Source organism: Callorhinchus milii, unplaced genomic scaffold, assembly GCF_018977255.1.
Source record: "Callorhinchus milii isolate IMCB2004 unplaced genomic scaffold, IMCB_Cmil_1.0 Scaffold1, whole genome shotgun sequence".
NCBI classification, from domain to species: domain Eukaryota; kingdom Metazoa; phylum Chordata; class Chondrichthyes; order Chimaeriformes; family Callorhinchidae; genus Callorhinchus; species Callorhinchus milii.
In genome coordinates this window covers 120,274,532-120,297,454 of record NW_024704742.1, presented here as the reverse complement: position 1 = coordinate 120,297,454, position 22,923 = coordinate 120,274,532, and the positions used below count along the sequence as shown (strand labels likewise).

Below are 22,923 nucleotides of genomic sequence, written 5' to 3'. Positions count from 1 at the left end.
TAAAAATACTACTTTTGCACCTTTACTGCCTCACTTTTTTTTAAAACAAAGGCCACTTGCCTCTTTAAACATCTGCTGAAGTGTTAAGTGGCTATATTATTGGATGGGTAACTTACTGCTTGCAGTAAATTACCTTTCAAAATGAAAAGGATACGATACTCGGCAAAGTCACTTAAAACCATAACACAGCAGGATTCTCCACCAATATTATAACTTTATGGAACAAATTAGTTACTGCTAAGACTACATAGAATGACACGGGAAGGCTACAAACTATGATTTAAGCTATAAATAGATATCTGCTGAATAGGGCAGGACTCTATCCTCAGCCCCCTCCTCTTCCTCATCCACATGCTCCCTCTTGGTGACATCATCTGCAGATACGGGATTAACTTCCACATGTAATCGGATAACACCCAAATCTACTTTTCCACTTCCACTCATGATTTCAGGGCCACTGCTGCCCTAAAACTCTTTCCCTCAATCCCTTTGCCTTGCCTCTCTCCCCCCCATTTTCAGGTAGCACTTGAATACCTCCCTCTTCGACCTTGCCTATGGTCACCATCCCCCTGCCCCAGCATCAGGCTCCGCCACTGTTAAGCACTTTGAGAATCCATCCGGTGTGAGGGGCACTATATAAATGCAAGCTGTTGCTGTTCTATCCGATTGTCTGTCAGGCATCAAGAACTGGATGAGCCAAAATTTCCTCCAGCTAAACAGGGACAAGGCAACAATAACAACTTGCAATTATACAGCGGCCCTCATGCCCAGTAGCGTCCCAGACTTCTTAAGACAGAAGCCCAGAGACAGAAGCAATCCTCTTTGGCTCCCCCCAAAAAGTCTCCACATTCCTGGTCTCTGACTTCCTTAACCTCCACAGCCTCTCTCTCAAACAGACTGAACCGGTGGGCAAACTGGACACCACTTTGATCCTCAGCTCTCCTTCCTCCTTGAAATCCAGACTCTGACTAAAACTCTTTTTCTTCACCTCTGCCACATTGCCCACTTCTGCCATTGCCTCGCCTATATCTAAATATGGCAGAAACCCTTATACACTGCTTCATCATCTCCAGCTAGACTTTTAAAGTGCACTATTCACTGGTCTCCCTGTTCCACCATCCATAAATGTCAACTTATTGAAAACTCCCCCACCCACATTCTCACCCGACCAAACTTTGCATTTCCATTACCCAGTTCTTGCCAAGCTCTGCTGGCTTCCTGTCTCACCCTCACTCACAAATCCCTTCACCTCCCAGCACCTCCCCATCTCTTCTGCTCGAGCTTGATGCGTGCTCCCACCTTGCCAACGCTATAACTGGTAGCTGAGCTTTCTGGTTCTGGGTCCCTAACCTTCTGAACTGTCTCCCTCTACCCCTCATCTCGCCTCCTCTCTATTGGTCTTAAAATCTCACCTTGAAATCTACCTCTTCAATCGCACCTATGGTCATCTCACTTTTCATACTGTGTCTGTCCCTGCCATGGTGAAGCGCTCCAAGACTTGTTCTATTTGAAGGACACAATATAAATGTATGTTGTTGCTACTGAATTAACTAATACCAGAAAAAGTAGTACAGTAAAGAATACAGATTTGAAAAATAGAAGATTCGACTTGTTTGTGCTCTGTCTTTGCTGTGACATTTTTAGAGATGGCTTTCTGCTTGTCAAAGTAAAGATTGAAGGTGTTGAGGTTGGAATATATCCAGATTTGTCACCCGCTCATCATTATTATTATTATTATGGATTATTCTCCACTCAACATAAGACCATGTGTTAATAGCTGATACATTTAATGCTAATTCCAGGCACAGGGCGAAACCTTGGGCAAGTTTCCTTACTCCACACGCCTAATAATAATCCCTCCAAAACCAAAAACAATAATAAATTGGTCATTTTCAATCTACGACTGTTTGTGGGACATTGCTGTGCGCAATTGGCTGCCGCGTTTGCCCACAAATATACAGTCAATTCACTTTACAGTGTGTTCTGTGAAGCGCTTTGGGACGTCCTCCCGACGTGAAAAGCGCTATATCAAATGCAAGGATTATTATTATTATTAATGCAGTAATTGATTTTGTACCATGACTCAGATTCAAGTGAACATGTTACACATACCCTCACTTTCACCAATAATATTCGCATTCAAGTTAGGAAAATGCCAACAAACTGGCTAGATGTTTTTCATGTTGCTTGAAGAAATATTCTTTGGGGAGAGGGTCGATCTTTTCGACATGCTGCATTGCATTTGTTTACTGCAATTGTTTTGTTTCTTTCCTCAATTGTTTTTTCCCCTCAATTGTTGTCTTATTTCTCCCGCTGACAAAACTTCAGGATTAAAATTGTGTTATTCCTAAACTCATTTGTTATTTAACTATCACCAAGGCTAGTTAAAAAGTGGTACAGAAAATCACTTAAAAATGTGTTCTCCTTAATGATAAGCTTTGGACTGAACTACCCCCTTCCCTTTGTAACATTAGGAGAATAATTTCTCTCTCCCTCCCTTTCCAAACTGAATCACTGCCAATTTTGATGGAAGTGCATGGAGTTAACTCTGGTTTGAATCCTAATCACTATTATTTAAAATGTTTCCTTTTAAAATTAGTCTAAGCCGCCATCTGGCGAAGAAGCGTGAAAGTATGCGCATTTCACTCACAAAATACAGTCAATTCATTTTACAGTATATTCTGTGAAGCGCTTTGAAACGTCTCAAAGACACGTGATAAGGCGCTATATTAAATGCAAGAATTATTAAATCTGGGTTCTCTGTGGCCATTTAATGACTTTGCTGATTGTTGCACCTGCAGCAAATATGCATAGTCCGTGCATAGGTCGATGTCTTGACGTCGTTGTGTAAGTATCAGAACGACACCAAAACATAAACCTGCAGTTGATTTTTTAACATATCTCTGACCCAAATAATGATAGCGGAGAGCGGGAGATGCACCTGAAAGTGAGGGCTTAGCTCAGGGCCTTTTTCTCGATCCCAGTGGTAGATATCAAAAAAAAATTGTGCTCGCAATGTTTTAAAGTCAGTACAACACTTATGGGGCGATGAACTGCCCTCACGGAATGACAAAAGAGTAAACTCGCTCCATGACGTTGCACAGTTGAGTCAGATTTCCTGTTTATGGAGACATTGCGAAATATGATTCCAATTTGGGTTCTTCGCTTTCCAGAATCAGGAAAAAAAGTAGCCTCCTGAGGCAGGCTTATCTCCATCTAACAGGGGTATAAGAGACCCCAGAGGGGTAATATTCCACCTGCTGCACTGCTGAATGCCTAATGTTGGAGCTGTACACCTTCAGTAAGACCAACCTAGTATGAATAAAAACTAAAGTGTTACTTTATTTTCTACACAGAGTTGAAAGTAGGGCATAACTACTTGAATCCCTTGAGCGGTGAGTCTAACTAATTAATTAGCCTCCTTTTTAAACTGTTTTGACACAGGCTTCACTGCATAAACTGAGATTGAGAAAATTGCTCAAGATCCCAGTTGCCAAGATTACCTTGAGGAAATGGTTGAGGCAGAACATCAATTTGCAGTAATGCAGTATAAACATAACAGATATGAATCAATTTAATCTCTGCTCAGAAATCCTTGCTTGATAAGAATAATCATCCTTGCATTTGAACAGCACCTTATTACGTCGTTGAGGCACCTCAAAGCACTTCACAGAATATACTGTAAAGTGAATTGACTGAATGTTTTGTGGGCAAAACCAGCAGCAAATTGCGCACAGCAGTGTCCCACAAACAGTCGTTGATTAATTGACCAAATTATTTTGGTTTAGGTTAGCATTTTTTTTGAAGGAATTAAAGCAATCTGCCAATCAACTAACACCTGGGTTCCTATTTACTGCTGGTAAACAGGCATGTGGAGTAAAGAAACTTGCCTAAGGTTTCACCCTGTCTGGAATTCAAACCCAGGTACTTTTCGCTTGTGAGGCGAGAGCTCGTATCAATGTGCTACAGGACTCCACTCTTAACAGTTCTTGGCTGGTCCAAAAGACGAGAATTGAAGAAAGTTACAACAGAGAAACGAGCCATTTGGCCCATCAAGTCTGCCCTGGTGTCTTACTCCGTATGAGCCACCTAGTCTAAACTAACTCTCCTGCTTGCTCCATATACCTTCAATCTTCCTATTTTCTAAGCATCAATCTAATTTCCTTTTAAAATAATTTATGAGATTTGCTTCAACAATGCTCTGAGGCAGAGAAATACCGCTAAAGAAAGATTGAAGCAATTTTTTATATCATTAAACAGTTGGTTGTTTGGCTCTTTAATAGCATGTTGACACCCGGTGTGAGGGTTCCGCTCAGGTACTTCGTTACACATGTGCAAAACCTGCCTCTGGCGTGGGCAATTGCAATTAGAGGCAGAAAATATAATTCACATTTCCACTACAAACTAATCCAATGCTGGAAACCATATTGATTTGGACACCTTTATTAGAGAAATTCTTGGAGAAAATGTACCAGATTAGGTATCTTCTTAGAGAATCTCAATGGCTATTATTTGTTGCAGAGTACATGGTGTTTAGGTTAGCTCAGTGGTTAGAGCACTCAACAACAACAACAAGAAAATTACATTTGCTTATCGCCTTTCACGTCGGGAGTATGTCCCAAGTCGCTGGAAAGTCAATGCTTCGGTCCCGAGCTGGAGGGTGGAGTGTGGGGGAAGCAGGGTGATCGAAAGCATGCTCAAAAAGAAGGGTCTTGAGATGGGTCTTGAAGGAGGCAAAGGAGGGGGTGAGATGGAGGGACTGTGGGATGGAGTTCCAAAAGGTGGGGGCAGCGTGAGAGACCTGGGTTTGATTCCCAGCAGGGCAAAATGTTTGGCAAGTTTCCTTACTCCACATGCCTCTGTTTACCAAGCAACAAGCAGGGACCTGGTTGTTACTTGATTGGTGGATCGCTTTTCTGAGATAATAATCCTTCAACAAAACAATTATTTGGTCACTCAGTCCACGATTGTTTGTGGGACATTGCTGTGCGCAATTGGCTGCCATGTTTCGCCCACAAATATACAGTCAATTCACTTTACAGTATATTCTGTGAAGTACTTTGAAATGTCTAGAAGACGTGAAAAGCACTATATCAAATGCAAGGATTATTATTATTCAGGGCCGAAGAGGCTAAGGAGTGAGAAAAATGTACAGGTTGGAAGGGAGAGTGAGAAAAGCAAATAACTTAGTGAAATAGCAGAAAGAAAGAAAACAATGAGAGGTTTGGCAGGAAGAATGAAAATAAACAGAGAAAAGAGAGCAACAGAAGGAAATATAGATAGGAAAGAGGGTACAGGATAAAGAAAAGAAACAAGTCAGAAAAGAAAAACTGTGTAGTGAACATTAAGTTATAAATTGTACAAAAAAATCTTAGAGATAATCATGCACATCGGGGACTATCAAACACTAATTTCTAGAAATAGTGATCTTTTGATTATGTCTTAAAATGTAAAGAAATATGGTAATTTCCCCCCCCCCCCCCCACACACACACACACACACAATAATGCTTTTGGATGTTCACAGGAAAGCAAACAAAATAAGCCAAATATGAAGTGAAAAATATACAAAGAAAGTCTAATCACATTGAACTAAACTAATTTCACTCAGGGTTATTACAGCCACAGAGAGGTTTTTATCCCATCCGCCTGAGCTACATTCAAACTCAGGTTCCAGACGTTAAAGAGTAGCTTTCTACCCTGTTCTCGCTTTTATTCCTCTCCAATCTAGCCAAGTGTCAAATCCCATGTAATACTCAAAAATTTGCTTTAGACGCTTACAATAGGGATCAGATTCCGTTTAATGGCATTTACCCAAACTAAACGAAGTCTATGAACCATTTATACTCGCCTATGTCTTGTAAGAGCACATGTCTGACAGAATCAAATTTCTAACCTGATACAGTGCACCATTGTGCACTATATATGTGTAAACGCAAGTGGGTAGGGATAAATGAGTTATCTACAAGTTAGTAGGTTTAAATCCCACTATGAAACTAGACACAATAAAGTCAGCAGCTTCACTGAAAAACAAAGTACCCTCAATGGCACAACGTACATATATGGTTCAGATCACAGAGTTTGGACATCTTTGGAAAGTTTAATAGGCATCTTTGGAATGTACAAAAGTGTATATTCAAAATATTCTTTTTTTTGGTTTAAGATTAATAAAATCCTAGAATCTCAAAGATAATGTTGTGTTTGATTCGTTGCTTATTTTGGAGTCCTGTAGCTCAGTGGAGGCCTGGGTTTGATTCCCGGCAGGGCGCAACCTTGGGCAAGTTTCCTTACTCTACACACCTGATAATAATCCATCAATAAAAAAAACAATTGGTTACTTCAATCCACAACTGTTTGTGGAACACTGCTGTGTGCAATTGGCTGCTGCATTTCGCCCACAAATATACAGTCAATTCATTTTACAGTATAGTCTGTGAAGTGCTTTGAGACGTCTCGAAGACATGAAAAGCACTATATCAAAATGCAAGAATTATTATTATTATCACTAGCAGTAGAGCTGGGACTTATTATTTCAAACCAACATGTACAATTATCTGGAATCAGACTGGTATGATCAGTTCCTGTATCTGATTCTTTCAAACACAGATTAGATTTTCTTTTAGGAAATAACGTTATGGGATATAGTGCATAGGTAGTTTGGGACATATGTGCATGCGACCATCAGGAAGGTGGAAGGCGAGCTAGATGGAGCTTGGTCCTTTTTCGTCTAGCATTTCTTGTGTTCTTACCCTCTAGATAGTGCCAGTGCAGTTCTGAGTGCATCTGCTGATCACATCCCTATGCTCTACCTAAGATTAACAACTATCATATAAAGAATTTTGAGGCAAATCCACATTCTATGCTCCGTATACTGGCACATCAACACTTTCCATCAGGAAGTATAGCATTCTAATTTTTGTTTTGTATGTTTGTCATTTTATACCAATCCCCACCACCACCCCAACACACAACACACACTTATTATACTTCAAATGACATTCTGAGCAAAAAGAGCAAGTTAGGTCATGTGTTCCAAGGATCTGTTAGGCCTACTTTTAATAAGACAACTGGGAAGTCCACTAGAACAGCCAGGGTGACTCCACTGCCAATTCTCCCTTCCTTCCTATTGGGAATGATCTGGCCTCTATTCTGTACCTCCTCTTCACATTATGTTTCAGAATGGAAACTAAAAACATAGGAAACCTGCCAGCACAAACCCACTTCTGATCTCTTGAGGGCACTGCTTGTTGGAAAACCAAATGCTTTACACCACCAAGCTGCCTCCTTGGATCCATTTTTCATCCTAGTTTCATAATAGTATTATTATATTATGTCACAATCAATTTTGTACTGGCATTACTTCCATTAATACTGGGTGGTAATATAAACAGGGCTCTATGTATTTATATGTCTGTAAGGATTCGGATGTGTTTTTATTATTAATAATCATAGAATTTTTATAGTTCTGTGTAGAGAACTCAAAGGGGACCACATAAAAGTATGTAAAACAGCTCTTTATTTAGATTTGTTTGATCCATTATCTTAAGAACATCCATTAGATGAGTAAGGACAAACAATCTTCAGACATGTGTATGTCAAAAATCAAAGCAGTAAATATTTGTAACATTTAAACCTGTTCTACCAGTTGAACATTGGTCGACATAGAAAGATTATACTGTGTACCATTCCATCAGTTAAGGCAGGGAGAAAGGGAAGAACCGCAGGATGAGTCATAAAACTGTTTTTTTTTAAATATGTAGTGCCCACAATTACATTTTTTTCCAACCCATTGACAACTGCATCAATTGCCTGCCAATTATAGTCCTGGGAGATGAGACTATACATGTTTCCCAATATTGATTTCCTCCGTCATCCAATAAAAAGGAAATTGAAGATCTGATTAAATTAGGAATAATTTTTCAAACATAGCTTGTACAACTACATGGAGAAGTAAGTATAGGGCATTCAATTTTTAAAACAAAATAAATAGAAAACACATCTGTTTTCAATCTGGCCTAGAATACTGCACAATCACATTCCTTGAAGCCCTTATCTCAGTACAAGTAGAGAACTGTGATAGCACAAAAAAAATGCAAACAATGCATACCTTCTGCAAACTATTTCTACATTTAATGTCAATTTTTACTTTAACCTTCTTTAAGATGTGGCAGAAGTGAATCAGCTTCTAGGTTTAGCTTTTCTGGATTCGATCATTTTCTTTTTTAGGAGAATGTTCCAAAATGACACATGATAAATCTAACTTACTGACCTTACATACAGCAAACTACAAATGTACCACATACCAACATGTATTTTGTACAGGGCCTTAATGCTTAAACACAGATTTTGTTTTGCTGTTGGCGCCTGGGAATGAGTAACCAGAAGCATGATTACCACCAACAGTACAGAGAGCGACCACAAAATGGAATGGATAGCAGTAATGTTGACCTTTAGCCAATTTCTCCCCTTTAGTTTCTCTTTAACATTAGGAGGGACAAAATGGGTTTCTGGTGATGGTGATGTGCCAGACACCCAGCTCACCAAAAAAAGGGACAAAACCAATTAGATGATGTCCTTACCCTTTTCATGCTTGTAGGAATAGGTTCTCTGGCCATTGCTTGTCAGCACCCAACAAGCTGTTAGAAACATCAGGATTCACTCATTTATGTACATTTACTCCCAAAGTATATGGAACCAAGCAAAGCAGCTAGTCTCAAACTGAGGCAGAGTACGGGCCATTTCATTGTCAGGCAGGTTGGACTTCCTTTAAAGATTGAAATGAAGTTGGTGAGTTGGCAGTAAATGTTACAGCAAGAATGCTTGGAGTAGGAAAGAATAAACATAGATTTGACCCTAAATGGGGAGGTGCCAGCAGACCCTGTGGAGTCTTTCTGCAGCAACAGTGAAAGTGAAAATCATAGGAAAGAGTCGCTTCCTCAGCATCTCTGGCACCTCATGGCGTTTAACTACAGGAGCTGGTCAAGAACAATCACTCCTTCTCTGCAACTGAAGAGCCCAAAATAGGCAAAACCCAAATGTGAAGCATGATTTGCAATGAAAAACTGCAATTAAAAGCTATCTAAATGGTTGAAATGTTAAGCTAAATGCAAATATAATGATCACCAGTCGTAGTGTAGAGTATTTTACACTGTTGTTAGAACGAACAGTAAACTCCTGATAACTCGTCACTCCAAGAGAAAAAAGGAATCAGTGGCAAGTTATCTGGAGTGGTGAATTAGGCATATGTATGAATACTGTACATAAATAAATGCAGCCAGGACATAGGCAGCAAGCTGAATTCAAATGGTAGTGACAAGTTAAACCAGGGTCATGTTATCCGTAGTTTACTGTATATACAAATATCCAGAACAAATGTCTTACCTAGTTATTAAAACAGCATTATCGTGATGAGCAATCCCATTTTCTGGAATGGTGTTTCCATCATTTTGGTGAGAAAGAATGGATTTTTGCCACTTACAAAAGCTGTCCAGGGACTTGTCTGCATGATGATTTATCTCCAAGTTTGGCTAAAATACAAGTATATGCAAAAGATTCACATGCATAACTGAACAACGAGTTCTTCTTTGAAGAATAAAAATGAAGACTATAATTAATATAGCTTTAATAAAACAGTCCCTTCTTGACATTTTTTATCCATTGAAAACTATCCTTTATTTTATTTCTTCCAGTCAGACTTTAATCATAACATGATCATTTATTATTTTTCACCAACCCTTTGCATAACAATTTGATCAATTCAAATGTTAAAACATTTGGTAGAATAAGCACTATGGACTTAAATCACATTCAACTTGATTCATCTTACCTGATCTTCCGTAAGAACGATCAGACGAGTCACAATTATGTTCACAACATTTCCAAGACTGGAATCACGGTAAAGTTTGGCAACCTGACCTCCAGAAAATAAGAAAAGACACAAAGTCAGACAAAGTAAAATTCCTAAATTTGATTTTTCTCTAACAATTGATGGTATTTTCATAATCAAATAATAATACTTGCATTTGATATAGCACCTTATCACAACGTTGAGATGTCTCAAAGTGCTACACAAAATATACTGCAAAGTAAATTGGCTGCATACTTTGTGGGCGACACGGCAATTAAACAAATAAGGCTATCGATCTTGAAACTTGTGTTTAAAATATTTAACCTTAAACTACACTATACTTATTTCTCTCCATGAGCAAATAAATATTTATTCTACGATTGTGAGACTATTAGAAAATAATTTATTAGTAACTATCTAAACAGATCCAAAAAAGTACATTTGTTTCACAGAAATTGTACTATTTGTTTTCCATTTACTGCCATGCGACTATTTATCAATAACATGTCTTTGGACTGAAATAATAATAATCATCAACATTACCATCCTTCCATTTAGTATAGCATCTTTCATGTTCGGAGGACTTCTAAAAGCGTTTCACAGAATATAAAGTGTAGTGATGGTGTTTTGTGGATGACCCCAGCAGCCAATCTGTGCACAGCAATGTCACACAAACAGCCATGAAGTGATTGACCAAATTTATTGGGGGATTATTGGACAGGACACCAAGAAAAACACCCTTCTCTTGTTGAAGAGTGCAATAGGATCTTTAACATCCACCTGAACAGCCATAGAAGGGATCTCAGTTTAATGTCTCACCCAAAGGACGTCACCTTCAACAATGCAGCACACCCTCAGCATTTCATTGGGGTGTCAGCCAAGATCATATGAGTTCCAGATCCCAATATGGGGCTTGACCCCACAATCTTCTGACTCCAAGGCAAAACTGCTACCGACTGAGCCAGGTTGACACACATGGCCACAACTGGTTTTCAGACTCCACAATTGCCTCATGCTGGTTAACATCAACAAAACCTTGCATTCATATAGTGTATTTCACACAGGGTGAGATCTCAGACTGCTCAACAGTGGCGGAGCTTGACATCGATCTAGGGAGATAGGGGGAAAGTGACCGTACATACGGTCAAAGCGGAAGGTCTTCAAATGCAACTTTCCTGAGGGATGTGCAGGAGGCTGGAGCCACCTGAGCAAAGGAGGCAGGTAGAAGAGTGAGATGTGAGCTGGTCGGAGAGGTAGGGAGGTGCCAGGGAATTAAGTGATTTGTATGTGAGTGTGAGGATCTTGTAATCAATCCGATAGTTATGGGAAATGGGATTGTTTCTTCAAATGCCAAGTTCCTGATCTCAGCCTTAATGGCTGTGTGAGTTTCTGAGATAACGTGCTTCCCACCAGATTTGACGGAACAGGTTGTGTCAACCCAGATTATTTTATGCACCTCCTAGTGGCTGATTACCAAACAGCATTACCAATTGCCACAAAATAAATCGCATGCTTTTGTACTGAACAGAGGAATGGTGCAGGGTATGGAGAGACCTCAGAAAAGGGAAAAATGTCATTTTATTAACAATAATACTTGCATTGGACATAACACTTTATCACGTCTTCGAGACGTCTCAAAGCTCTTCACAGAATATACTATAAAGTGGATTGACTATATTTTGTGAAAGAAACACAGCAGTCAATTGCGCACAGCAGTGTCCCATTATTACCCCTGGAAAAGCGATCCGCCAATTGACTAACAACGGGGTTCCTACTTACTACTAGGTTAACAGAGGCGTGTGGAGTAAGAAAACTTGCCTATCATTTCACTCTGCCTGGGAATCAAACCCAGGTCCAATTTCTTGCTAGGTGAGTGTTCCAACCAATATGCTACAGGACTTCAATTAAGAAGATGTCAACAATAAAAAGCAAATAGGACATGACTAGTAATGGTACTAATGTAGAGATAAAACGTGTTCTAAAATGATGGTGAAATAAAGTTGAAAAATGGAAAAACCGTGCAGTGTTGAATCTTTTAAAGGGACAATATCCCTCATGCTTCTCCCCATCTGGATATTGCTCTAATCTTCTAGATTGGAGATTGTACTAATGGGAAAAATATCCCCAAGTGCAATTCTATATAACAATCCTGCTATGCTTGAGTACTCCAGTTTGGTTTTATTGCTTATGAAACTATCTTATAGCGTTAGTTTCGCCCACAAAATATACAGTCAATTCACTTTGCAGTATATTCTTTGAAGCACTTTGAGAAATTTAGCAGACGTGAAAAGCGCTATATCAAATGCAAGGATTATTATTATTATAGTTACTGATATCATGAATCATTGTATTAAAACAAATTCCCTTATATATTGAATAATAATCCTTGCATTTGATAAAGAGCCTTATCATGTCTTCGAGATGTCTCAAAACATTTCACAGAATGTACTGTAAAGTAAATTGACTGTATATTTTGTGGGCGAAACGCGGCTGCCAATTGCGTACAACAGTGTCCCACAAGCAGTCGTGAATTGAGTGTCCAAATTATTATTATGAAATGTCATAACCTCTCTAAATGAGAAGAGAACATTCCTCTTAGAACACTGCCTGAAACGTTTGAGCTATAACATTTGTTCGTCATTTTCAAAAGAAATGAATATGCAATAAATATTTACCATTTAAAAACACAAAGGGATAAAACTTACAATATTCATTACAGACAAGATGTAATGTTCAATATCCTTGCGGCCGTGGTATCCCACCATCATTTTGTCTGCCACTACAAGAGTTTCCACAAAGCGTTCCAGGCTTATTGATCTCTTTTGTCGATGGTGACTGCTTGCTGTGTTGTTATTTGGCAAAGAAGCTGGAAAGGCCGAGGGATCATTCAACCACCAGCGATTTCCTCTTCCTGTGAGGTCTTCTAAGGAATAAATAAAATCAACTGCTTTAGCCGGGTTAGTTGTTAAGCAACTGACAGCTACAGAGCTACTTGTTCAGGAATTGAAGCCATCACAAACAAAGCAGTAATCAAATGGTTTGTAGTAGTAAAATAAGAGATTTTGTTATGGTAAACAGCTACGTTATAGATTTCAGATGATTGCTTAACAAACAAAAACACATAATGCCTCTGTAAATTGCTTTTTAAAAAAAGGAATCAATTTGGATTATTTTTCCCTTAAACAGGAGTATTCAAATGAGTTTTCCCTTTTTTTTCCTGTAGTTAACCTGCAACTATCTGGTCTGATATCTACAGCTTAGAAGGCAGGTGGCAGCTTGTTCCCAGCCTGCTACCTACACCCTTGTATCAGCAGCCAAGAACTAGTGGGGACCACCTAGACATGACTTCTTATTTTTCCTTATTGAGAGAGAAGGTGGTTACCACTTGTTGACATCCTACTTGACAAAGCTGTATAGGGAATTGAGCAGAGCAGTATGTATCCAACCCTGTTCAGGGTTACAGAGCACAGGCAATGCTAACACAACTCACCACATCTCTGACTCATTATTTACTTTAATGTATCTGAGTCATTAGTGATTGAGATTATGACACATTGGAGTATCCACCAAACAATCAGTTACTATACTTACTATAAACAATTACTTACTATAAACCCAGCCAGAGATATACTGTATCTCTGCTAAACTAAATGACAGTAACAACTTGCATCTATATAGCACCCTTCACATAGAGTATCAAAGAAAGTGCCGGAGGAGGAAGGTGACAGTATGCACGGTCAAAGAGTAGGTTTTTAAGATAGATGATAGAGGGGGTGAGATGGAGGGGTTGAGAGAGGCTTTCAGCAGCATTAGAGGTGAGACAGGGACAGAGGCAGGCAATGTGGTGAAGATGCAGACAAGCTAGAATGTCCTTTGATTAGGGACCGAATGTGAAAGAGGAAAGAGAGCAGAGAGTCAAACTAAATACTTGGTTATATTTGGTTCACTGAGTTGGAGAGAGAGGCCGTGAAGGTTGAGGATGTCAGAGCCAAAAGCAAGGAGACACTGACAGAAGTATGAAATACTATTATCCAAATGTATTAATCTTAGTATTAATCTCTATCAGATCTGTATTTATGTAAGTATATAAAGTTGCTAATTCCCTTTAGGGGACTTCTGTTTTCTTGTGTAGGTGTCAGTAGCCCTTTGATTCCTCTTTCAAGTGACCATTCTTCACTAAGTCCAGATAGTGATTGTTACCAGGCAGGGGAATATCACAGTTGTCTCAAAGGATATCCATCTACAGGTACTTTCCACCAGGGGTCACTGCACAACTAACAGGAAGACACCAAGTATAAAATAATAAAGCTTTAATGATTCTTAAATTGATGAGCAGATAACTGAATAAAATGCAACTTATAATAATAATAATCCTTGCATTCGTCTCAAACACGTCTTTGAGATGTCTCAAAGCTCTTCACAGAATATGCTGTAAAGTAATTGACTGTATACTTTTGTGGACGAAACTTGTAGGTTACATCAATCCTGTTGTCAAAAATATTCCTTAAAAGCAATCTATATAATTTATATAAACACAGTTTTGAAGAAGCATTAAAGTGTAGGCGGAATTCCCAAAAACCACAGAGAGGGAAAAAACAGTGTTACAACCATACTTTCCCCATTGCGAGGACCAGAGGTGCTCCATTTCATTTAATGGGAGGGAATACTGGGAGTCTATCCAGAGCCACTGGATCTTGAGAAAGTTCAGTGTCAGCAACAATACCCTTGACTGAGATAATGAGTGGGTGACCTGCTCTAAGACCATTCTGAATGTCAATGCTATCCTTGAATCAATAACCAGATGTGTGTAAGTGGCCTTGGGTGACATGACCTCTAATTTGCCCTCCCTGTAAGGAGCAACTGGCATCTCCTCAATTTCTTTTTCTACCAGCATGGTGAAGTCTATAAACCTGACATGCGGCAAAGAATGCACATGATGTTGCATCTTCTCCCTCCGCTGTGTTGGTTTTAAACTAAACAAATACTTTCAAAATAAGTAGCTCAGCTCTATAAATTCTGCTTTGCATTCACTCACCAGAGTAAGTCTATGAAATGCACAACGGTAAAAAGTAAATTAATGTTATCCATGGTTTGTCACAGCTCTTTCCCGCCACACAAACTATTCACTGAAGTAAGTAATTAATCTATTTTTCCGTTTTCAAATTAGGCATGAATATCCCTAAGGAACAATGAAGTATATTTTAGTTTACATTTTTATATTTCTCCACAATTTTTTTATTTTTACCACTTGGATATTTTTTTCAGGTTTTTTTTTATGTCCATAAACAAGAGAAAATTGAGGTGAAAAAATTGAAACTAAAGTGCAACGGTAATTTAGCCAACAAAAGAGTAAAAATATGCTATTAATTTGGGTTTATCTCTCCATTTTAATGGTAGTCAAAGCACACCACGATACGCTTCACAGCACAATTCCAAACAGCTCCTTTACTCTCAGATCACAAGCAACAAATGAGCAATTCTGGCATCAAATAACATTAAATGGGCACCAAGAATAGATCCTGAAACACATTGCATAAAATGCTTCACTAAGGTCACCCATGCACTGAATCATCTGTGGGCACACAATTTGTGGATCAGCAGGACTGCAATGCAAGCTCCTTCCAGAAGCCAAAAGATGCCAGAAAATGGTGAGAACTTAAGTAATTTGGGGGTAAAATATTTTTACACATTGGCTTTGCAAAAAAAAGGGCGTATATATGGTGAAAATCAGTATAACATTAAAAGTTCCTAAGATTAAGCAGATATTATCTTCAAAATCTCTTTCTAAATCTCACCGCTCATTATTGCACCAGCCAACATTAGTAATAATCAAAGAAAATCAACATTTTAGTGGTATTTTCTTTTAGGTTGTTTTCTGTTCACTAATAGGATACAATTCAGGTTGGTCTAAATTTAATTTATCTATGCAACAATTCAGAGCATAAAGAATATGGCAAGTTCATCAATACAATCCATAGGAACCAATACCTAATAATTCTTTGCCATATGTTGAGGATTTTCTGGCTTTAAAGTTATAATAATAATCTTTGCATTTGATATAGTGCCTTATCGCATTGTTGAGATATCTCAAAGCGTGTCACAGAATATTGTAAAGTGAATTTACTGTATATTTTGTGAATGAAATGCAGCAGTCAATTACGCACAGCAGTGTTCCACAAACAGTCGTTTATACTTGTATCTATATTTAAGTGTAAATATTTCAATTTAGATTTTTACAGCTGAATCATACGGAAGGATCTTTTTACATCAACAATGAATCTCATCTCGCAACTTTTACTGTACTAATTAAAATCACATCATACCAAAAAGCAGTAAAGGCATTAAATACAGTGAACAGAGTTTCTGTCACACACAATATATATACATACAGATGGAAATTACTTATTTCAATATTTCTCTGTTTACAGAATTTCTTTACTGATCCTTGCTACTAGCTTATTACCACCAGAAAAGTCATGTTGGGAAAAAAATGTTGTATTTCACCAGATTTATGCTGTTTTATATTTGGAACATAAAACAAGTTACAGTATAATAATAATAATATAATAAATATAATAAAATTACCTGCAACTCCACAGTTCGAAGCCTTGGTGTGATGCTTTTGCCGGATCGAAGATAGCTTGTAAACAACATGAGGATGGTCTTCACCAAGAGTGAAGTCACTGGCATTCTTCACAGATATATTCTGTAGTGGCTCAATAAAATACTGATCTTCTTCTGTTACAATGACACCATGCTTGAGAAGAAAACAGAATATTATTAATTCACATTACAGCTCCTGATACATATGGATTTATATTTTATATGTATATATGTTTTTTTTTGCAAGCAAAAATCACTCTATTTTTGTAAGTTTAATCCTTTCTTTCTTTTAAAAAATCTCAGAAAAGTGAATTAAAATGTGAACGTAGGGAAATCATCCAAACGATTTGCAGAAAATACATTTTATTTTTGCTAGAGTTAGTATATATTAAATTTAATGACAATTAAAAGCTTACATTTTAACTTTTTTACCTTGTTTTTTATCAAGGAGACATGCATATGATTAGATTTTTTTGGAAAAGCATACTAGCATAGGTTAAACATTTCTTTATTTTCTTTCAAACAGTTTAATAAATAAACTTGATTGTTGTTTTAATGTATTTTGTTATCTTCATACAAGACAGCAACTAACAGTTTGTAATGGCAATTCATCTTCAGTCAAACAAGAAATACGTTTTAATCTAAAACTTTGTTTGAAAGCTGCTGTACACTAAACAAATCCAGTAGTGCATGCACCAAGCTTAAATCACTCCTTGTAAATTTGCCATAAACATTTTATCTCCTTGGAGTGAGGATGCCGAATAATTTATGCACACTTTTAGATTTTACTGAAGAAAAAAGGGTCATATTTCCTTACAAATGTAATTGTTTATTACATTTCTAACATTATTTTAAAATAAAGTTATTCGAACTGTAAGAATATTTGCCGTGAATCTGTGCTTTAATATGTTACACTGGAAGTTGTGTGCCTGGGTTTATGAATAACATTCAGTCAGCAGAGGCCAGGAAAAGGGATCTGCCTCTTTAAGATCTGGCTATCCTTCCCACTATGGTGGATCATATGCAAATTAGCCATGTGCAACATGCAGAGGGACAGCTGTTTATGCTTGTTCTCATAGAACAATTCCATTGGGCTGTTAACATCTCCCAGGAATAATATTTATGGTTACTGCATAATATCACCAGCCTATGCAATACATCATTAAGTAAATTAACAAAGAAATATCCCACGTTTCCTATTCTACTCACCAAACCATTACAGTTGCTTAAAGCCACTTTCGTGGTACTGTACTCATTTTGTACATATCCAACGTAATGGCAGTTATCAATAAATTCGTGTTTCCATTCTGGACCATCTTTCCCCCAATACTCTACAATAAAATGTCTGGAGATTAAATTAGTATTTAAAGTCAAGTTTAATTGAAAGTGCTTTCCATAGGCGGACAGTCTGTAAAATAATTTAGATTCATTTGGATCATGAGGGGCAGGATCTGAACTTCTCCTTCGCCTTGAATGTCTGTGGCTTTTTCCACTGTAGTTGAGGAAATCTCCGTTGTGGTCCACTCGGACAGGAACCGTGAGCTGATAATGTTCAAGGTAAGAAAGGAATTCCTCTTTGAAATCACAAGGTGGAAAGGTCCAGGAAGTGGGCGTGGAAGAAAAAAAAGGACGTGACAAAGTACTACAAAACATGAGTTAAATTCATTCAATCCACAATCTAAAAAGAAATCGCTCTCATATAAGTTTAGAATGTAAACGATACCAAATAATGACAGCATATGCCGTGACACCATTAAATGTTATCATATGGAATCAAATCAACTTACAGTGGAATCTTGTTAAAGTGGCAAAGACAAAGAGCCAGACTTGTGTACAACAGATCAGTTACCCATTGAAATGTGGCTGGTAATACTCTTTAATACCACGACATTGCCACAAATTTGCTGCTAAGATTCAGTCATATAAATGTGATTTTACATAAGAATCAGAGTTCATTGTTAATACCCATTAACATTTAGTTGTGTTCGTGGCTTAATTCAGGTTATAGCAAATGACGCTTTAAGCAGCTTTGTCCCTGTCTTGCTCAATTCCAGATCTGATGGTTATAACAGAGCTGCATTACATACATTTAAATATATTGTATTATCACGATTCAAATCACTAAACATGTAGCTCGATTATTCTAGTAATTACTTGTGCTATTATTGTAACCAGAATTGAGTCGAAAACATGAGAAAATGTAGCTAAATAAAAGCTAAACTGTGCCAATAATGGCCAACATTCATATTCACACACAGTCCAGAAAATGTATTTTTAAATGTAATTATGATGCAGTGCTGTCATTCTACAGTTGAATTCTCAAGATTAGATGGTCCTACCTTGAGAACTGTAAGATAGCCGTGTGTCACTGTAAAATTCCGAAGCAGCCATGACCAGGCTCAAAATCCAAGTCAACGTCTTCCACAAAATTTCCATAATTTAGTGAACGTAAAACTATTTGATGCTACCTTTGCGCTAGACAGTTTTGTCGACTCCAGAAGAGCACCATAACAAGCCCATGGGTCTCTGCGTTCTCGGCACGTTTCCGTGCGGCGGTGGCTCTCAGCGCCGACAGGGCCAGCAGCCCCTGCACCAACCCGTGTGCCCACTTCTCTCCACACACAAAGCCATCATCAACGTTGAGAAGCCCTCACAGACCAGGGAAACACCAAGACGCATTGGCCGCTTATTTGGAATCAGTCATCCGTATGCCTGCAAAAAGGGAACATTGCGTATTGAAATATAATTCATTGTTCTGCGTGTTTCTTTTGCAGCAGTACAGATTGACGGTCTATAAAATCAGATTTACCATTTTCTTTTTATTTTACACATTTGTTTTTATTGTGTCTTGGTGCAATGCAATAAACAGGGGCCAGCCTTATCACAATATTGTTAGTAATCTTAACTAATGCAATACCGATAAGAGAGGATTAAGACAGACATATGTGGTACATCAGAAAGGGAATCCTCTTTCTTTGGGAAGTCAACCCATCTTTTTTTTAAATATGTGAAATTGTTGATTCTTAACATCCGATCTTTGAAGAGGTAAACAAGCTCAATTAAGAAAATACAGCTGACTGCTCCAACACAACACATTTTTAAAAAATCAGAGCAAACTTATTAACGTTGTGTGTCTTCCTAAACTAAACCAATAGTCAGCAGAACAATTGGTAATCAAAACAACTCCCTCTTGTGAGAACTCATGCGTTTCAGTGTTAGTGAAAACAAAGCTTATTATGAAGTTAAAAAGTGCTCGTGCAGCATTTTTCTGCAGCCCCTTTCTTTTCCTCCCTCGACCCCCGAGGCAACGTCTAGCTGCACCGCACTCAGAATGCAGCATGGTAACATACGTCAATAGCCACCAATGCTACATGCTTTAATGTGAAGAGTTTGGGATGGTTCATTGACATTGATTGCTCTGAGGATGCCTCATGTTGCCCCATCGTCACCTAACGCGGTCCCTCCCACACCCGAGCTCGCGGCAAAGGTTGGTTGGTCGGTGGGCACCGACTCCTGCAGCCCATCACAGCCTCTCCTGGCTGATGGACATCCCTCTCACCAATCACAGAGTCAGGCCTCAAAAAATCACGTACACATAACGAGGAGCTTGAAAGTTAGGCGCCCAAAGGGAGGGTGAACTGAGCAAACCTCTCCCAAGGGAATGAGCGCTCTGAGCAAGGCTAACCCAGGGGGAATGAGACTGAGCAAGGCTAACCCAGGGGAATGAGCGCTCTGAGCAAGGCTAACCCAGGGGAATGAGACTCTGAGCAAGGCTAACCCGGGGGAATGAGCGCTCTGAGCAAGGCTAACCCAGGGGAATGAGACTGAGCAACAACAACAACAACAACAAGATTCCATTTATAGAGCGCCTTTCACGTCAGGAGGACGTCCCAAGGTGCTGCACAGTTGGGTCATGACCCGAGCAGGGGGGAAATGGTCAGGGTGAGGGGAGGGAAGGGAGGGAGAGAGGAGGGGGGAAATGGTCAGGGTGAGGGGAGGGAAGGGAGGGAGCGAGGAGGAGGAAGAGAGTCGAGAGGGGAGCTGAAGGCTCGGTCAAAGAGAAAGGTTTTGAGACCGGCCTTGAAGGAGGAAAGGGAGGAAGCAAGGCGAAGGCACTGGGGGATGGAGTTCCAGAGCCTGGGGGCTGAGAGGCTGAAGGCCCGACCACCGATAGTAGGGCGGTTGGGGCGGGGGACGTGGAGCAGACCGGAGCCAGAGGAACGGAGGGTACGGGCAGGTAGGTAGGGGGATAGTAGGTCGGAGAGGTAGGAGGGAGCAAGGCCGTGAATGGCCTTGTAGGTGAGGATGAGGATCTTGAAATCAATCCTCTGGGGGATGGGGAGCCAGTGGAGGCGAGCGAGGGTGGGAGTGATGTGGTCGCGAAGCCTGGTGCGGGACAGTACACGAGCTGCAGAGTTCTGAATGACCTGCAGCTTGTGGAGGGAGGTGGCGGGAAGGCCGGCGAGGAGAGAGTTCCCATAGTCCAGCCTTGAGGTGACAAAGGCGTGAACCAGGGTTTCAGCGGCGTGAGGGGTGAGGTAGTGCCGTAATCTGGCGATATTCCGGAGGTGATGGAAGGCGGTGCCAGTTGTGGTGCGGATGTGAGGGAGAAAGGACAGCTCAGGGTCGAACAAAACGCCGAGGTTCCTGACTGGCTTTGAAAGGTGGAGAGTGCAGCCTTGGATGCTGATGGTGTCAGCGCCTGAGGTTAGCAAGGCTAACCCAGGGGAATGAGAGCTTTGAGCAAGGCTAACCCAGGGGGAATGATACTGAGCAAGGCTAACCCAGGGGAATGAGCGCTCTGAGCAAGGCTAACCCAGGGGAATGAGACTGAGCAAGGCTAACCCAGGGGAATGAGACTGAGCAAGGCTAACCCAGGGGAATGAGACTGAGCAAGGCTAACCCAGGGGGAATGAGACTGAGCAAGGCTAACCCAGGGGAATGAGCGCTCTGAGCAAGGCTAACCCAGGGGAATGAGCGCTCTGAGCAAAGCTAACCCAGGGGAATGAGTGCTCTGAGCAAGGCTAACCCAGGGGAATGAGCGCTCTGAGCAAGGCTAACCCAGGGGAATGAGACCCTGAGCAAGGCTAACCCAGGGGAATGAGCACTCTGAGCAAGGTTAACCCAGGGGAATGAGAGCTCTGAGCAAGGCTAACCCAGGGGAATGAGCGCTCTGAGCAAGGCTAACCCAGGGGAATGAGACTCTGAGCAAGGCTAACCCAGGGGAATGAGACTCTGAGCAAGGCTAACCCAGGAAAATGAGCGCTCTGAGCAAGGCTAACCCAGGGGAATGAGCGCTCTGAGCAAGGCTAACCCAGGGGAATGAGCGCTCTGAGCAAGGCTAACCCAGGGGGAATGAGACTGAGCAAGGCTAACCCAGGGGAATGAGCGCTCTGAGCAAGGCTAACCCAGGGGGAATGAGACTGAGCAAGGCTAACCCAGGGGAATGAGCGCTCTGAGCAAGGCTAACCCAGGGGAATGAGCGCTCTGAGCAAGGCTAACCCAGGGGAATGAGACTGAGCAAGGCTAACCCAGGGGAATGAGCACTCTGAGCAAGGCTAACCCAGGGGGAATGAGACTGAGCAAGGCTAACCCAGGGGAATGAGCGCTCTGAGCAAGGCTAACCCAGGGGAATGAGCGCTCTGAGCAAGGCTAACCCAGGGGGAATGAGACTTAGCAAGGCTAACCCAGGGGAATGAGCACTCTGAGCAAGGCTAACCCAGGGGAATGAGACTGAGCAAAGCTAACCCAGGGGGAATGAGACTGAGCAAGGCTAACCCAGGGGAATGAGCGCTCTGAGCAAGGCTAACCCAGGGGATTGAGCGCTCTGAGCAAGGCTAACCCAGGGGAATGAGCGCTCTGAGCAAGGCTAACCCAGGGGAATGAGCACTCTGAGCAAGGCTAACCCAGGGGAATGAGACTGAGCAAGGCTAACCCAGGGGAATGAGCGCTCTGAGCAAGGCTAACCCAGGGGAATGAGCGCTCTGAGCAAGGCTAAACCAGGGGAATGAGCGCTCTGAGCAAGGCTAACCCAGGGCAATGAGCGCACTGAGCAAGGCTAAACCAGGGGAATGAGCGCTCTGAGCAAGGCTAACCCAGGGGGAATGAGACTGAGCTTGGCTAACCCAGGGGAATGAGTCTCTGAGCAAGGCTAACCCAGGGGAATGAGACTCTGAGCAAGGCTAACCCAGGGGAATGATCGCTCTGAGCAAGGTTAACCCAGGGGAATGAGCGCTCTGAGCAAGGCTAACCCAGGGGAATGAGCGCTCTGAGCAAGGCTAACCCAGGGGAATGAGACTCTGAGCAAGGCTAACCCAGGGGAATGAGACTCTGAGCAAGGCTAACCCAGGGGAATGAGCGCTCTGAGCAAGGCTAACTCAGGGGAATGAGCGCTCTGAGCAAGGCTAACCCAGTGGAATGAGCGCTCTGAGCAAGGTTAACCCAGTGGGAATGAGACTGAGCAAGGCTAACCCA

At 40.7% G+C, this 22,923-nt stretch overlaps 1 protein-coding gene across 1 annotated transcript in view; it reads right to left on the bottom strand.

Moving 5' to 3' along the window:
• LOC103177792 (A disintegrin and metalloproteinase with thrombospondin motifs 6-like) overlaps window positions 1-18,867 on the bottom strand; it is a 78,764-nt gene extending 59,897 nt beyond the window's left edge. Inside the window, exons 1-6 of the mRNA XM_042331771.1 lie at window positions 18,789-18,867; window positions 17,659-18,023; window positions 16,432-16,603; window positions 12,552-12,769; window positions 9,826-9,909; window positions 9,381-9,526 (exon numbers count right to left, since the gene is read on the bottom strand). Of these exons, the coding sequence (XP_042187705.1) occupies window positions 9,381-9,526; window positions 9,826-9,909; window positions 12,552-12,769; window positions 16,432-16,603; window positions 17,659-18,023; window positions 18,789-18,840 (1,037 nt within the window). The 5' untranslated portion in view covers window positions 18,841-18,867. The remainder of the gene's footprint in view (window positions 1-9,380; window positions 9,527-9,825; window positions 9,910-12,551; window positions 12,770-16,431; window positions 16,604-17,658; window positions 18,024-18,788) is intronic.
• Window positions 18,868-22,923: the final 4,056 nt, after the last annotated feature.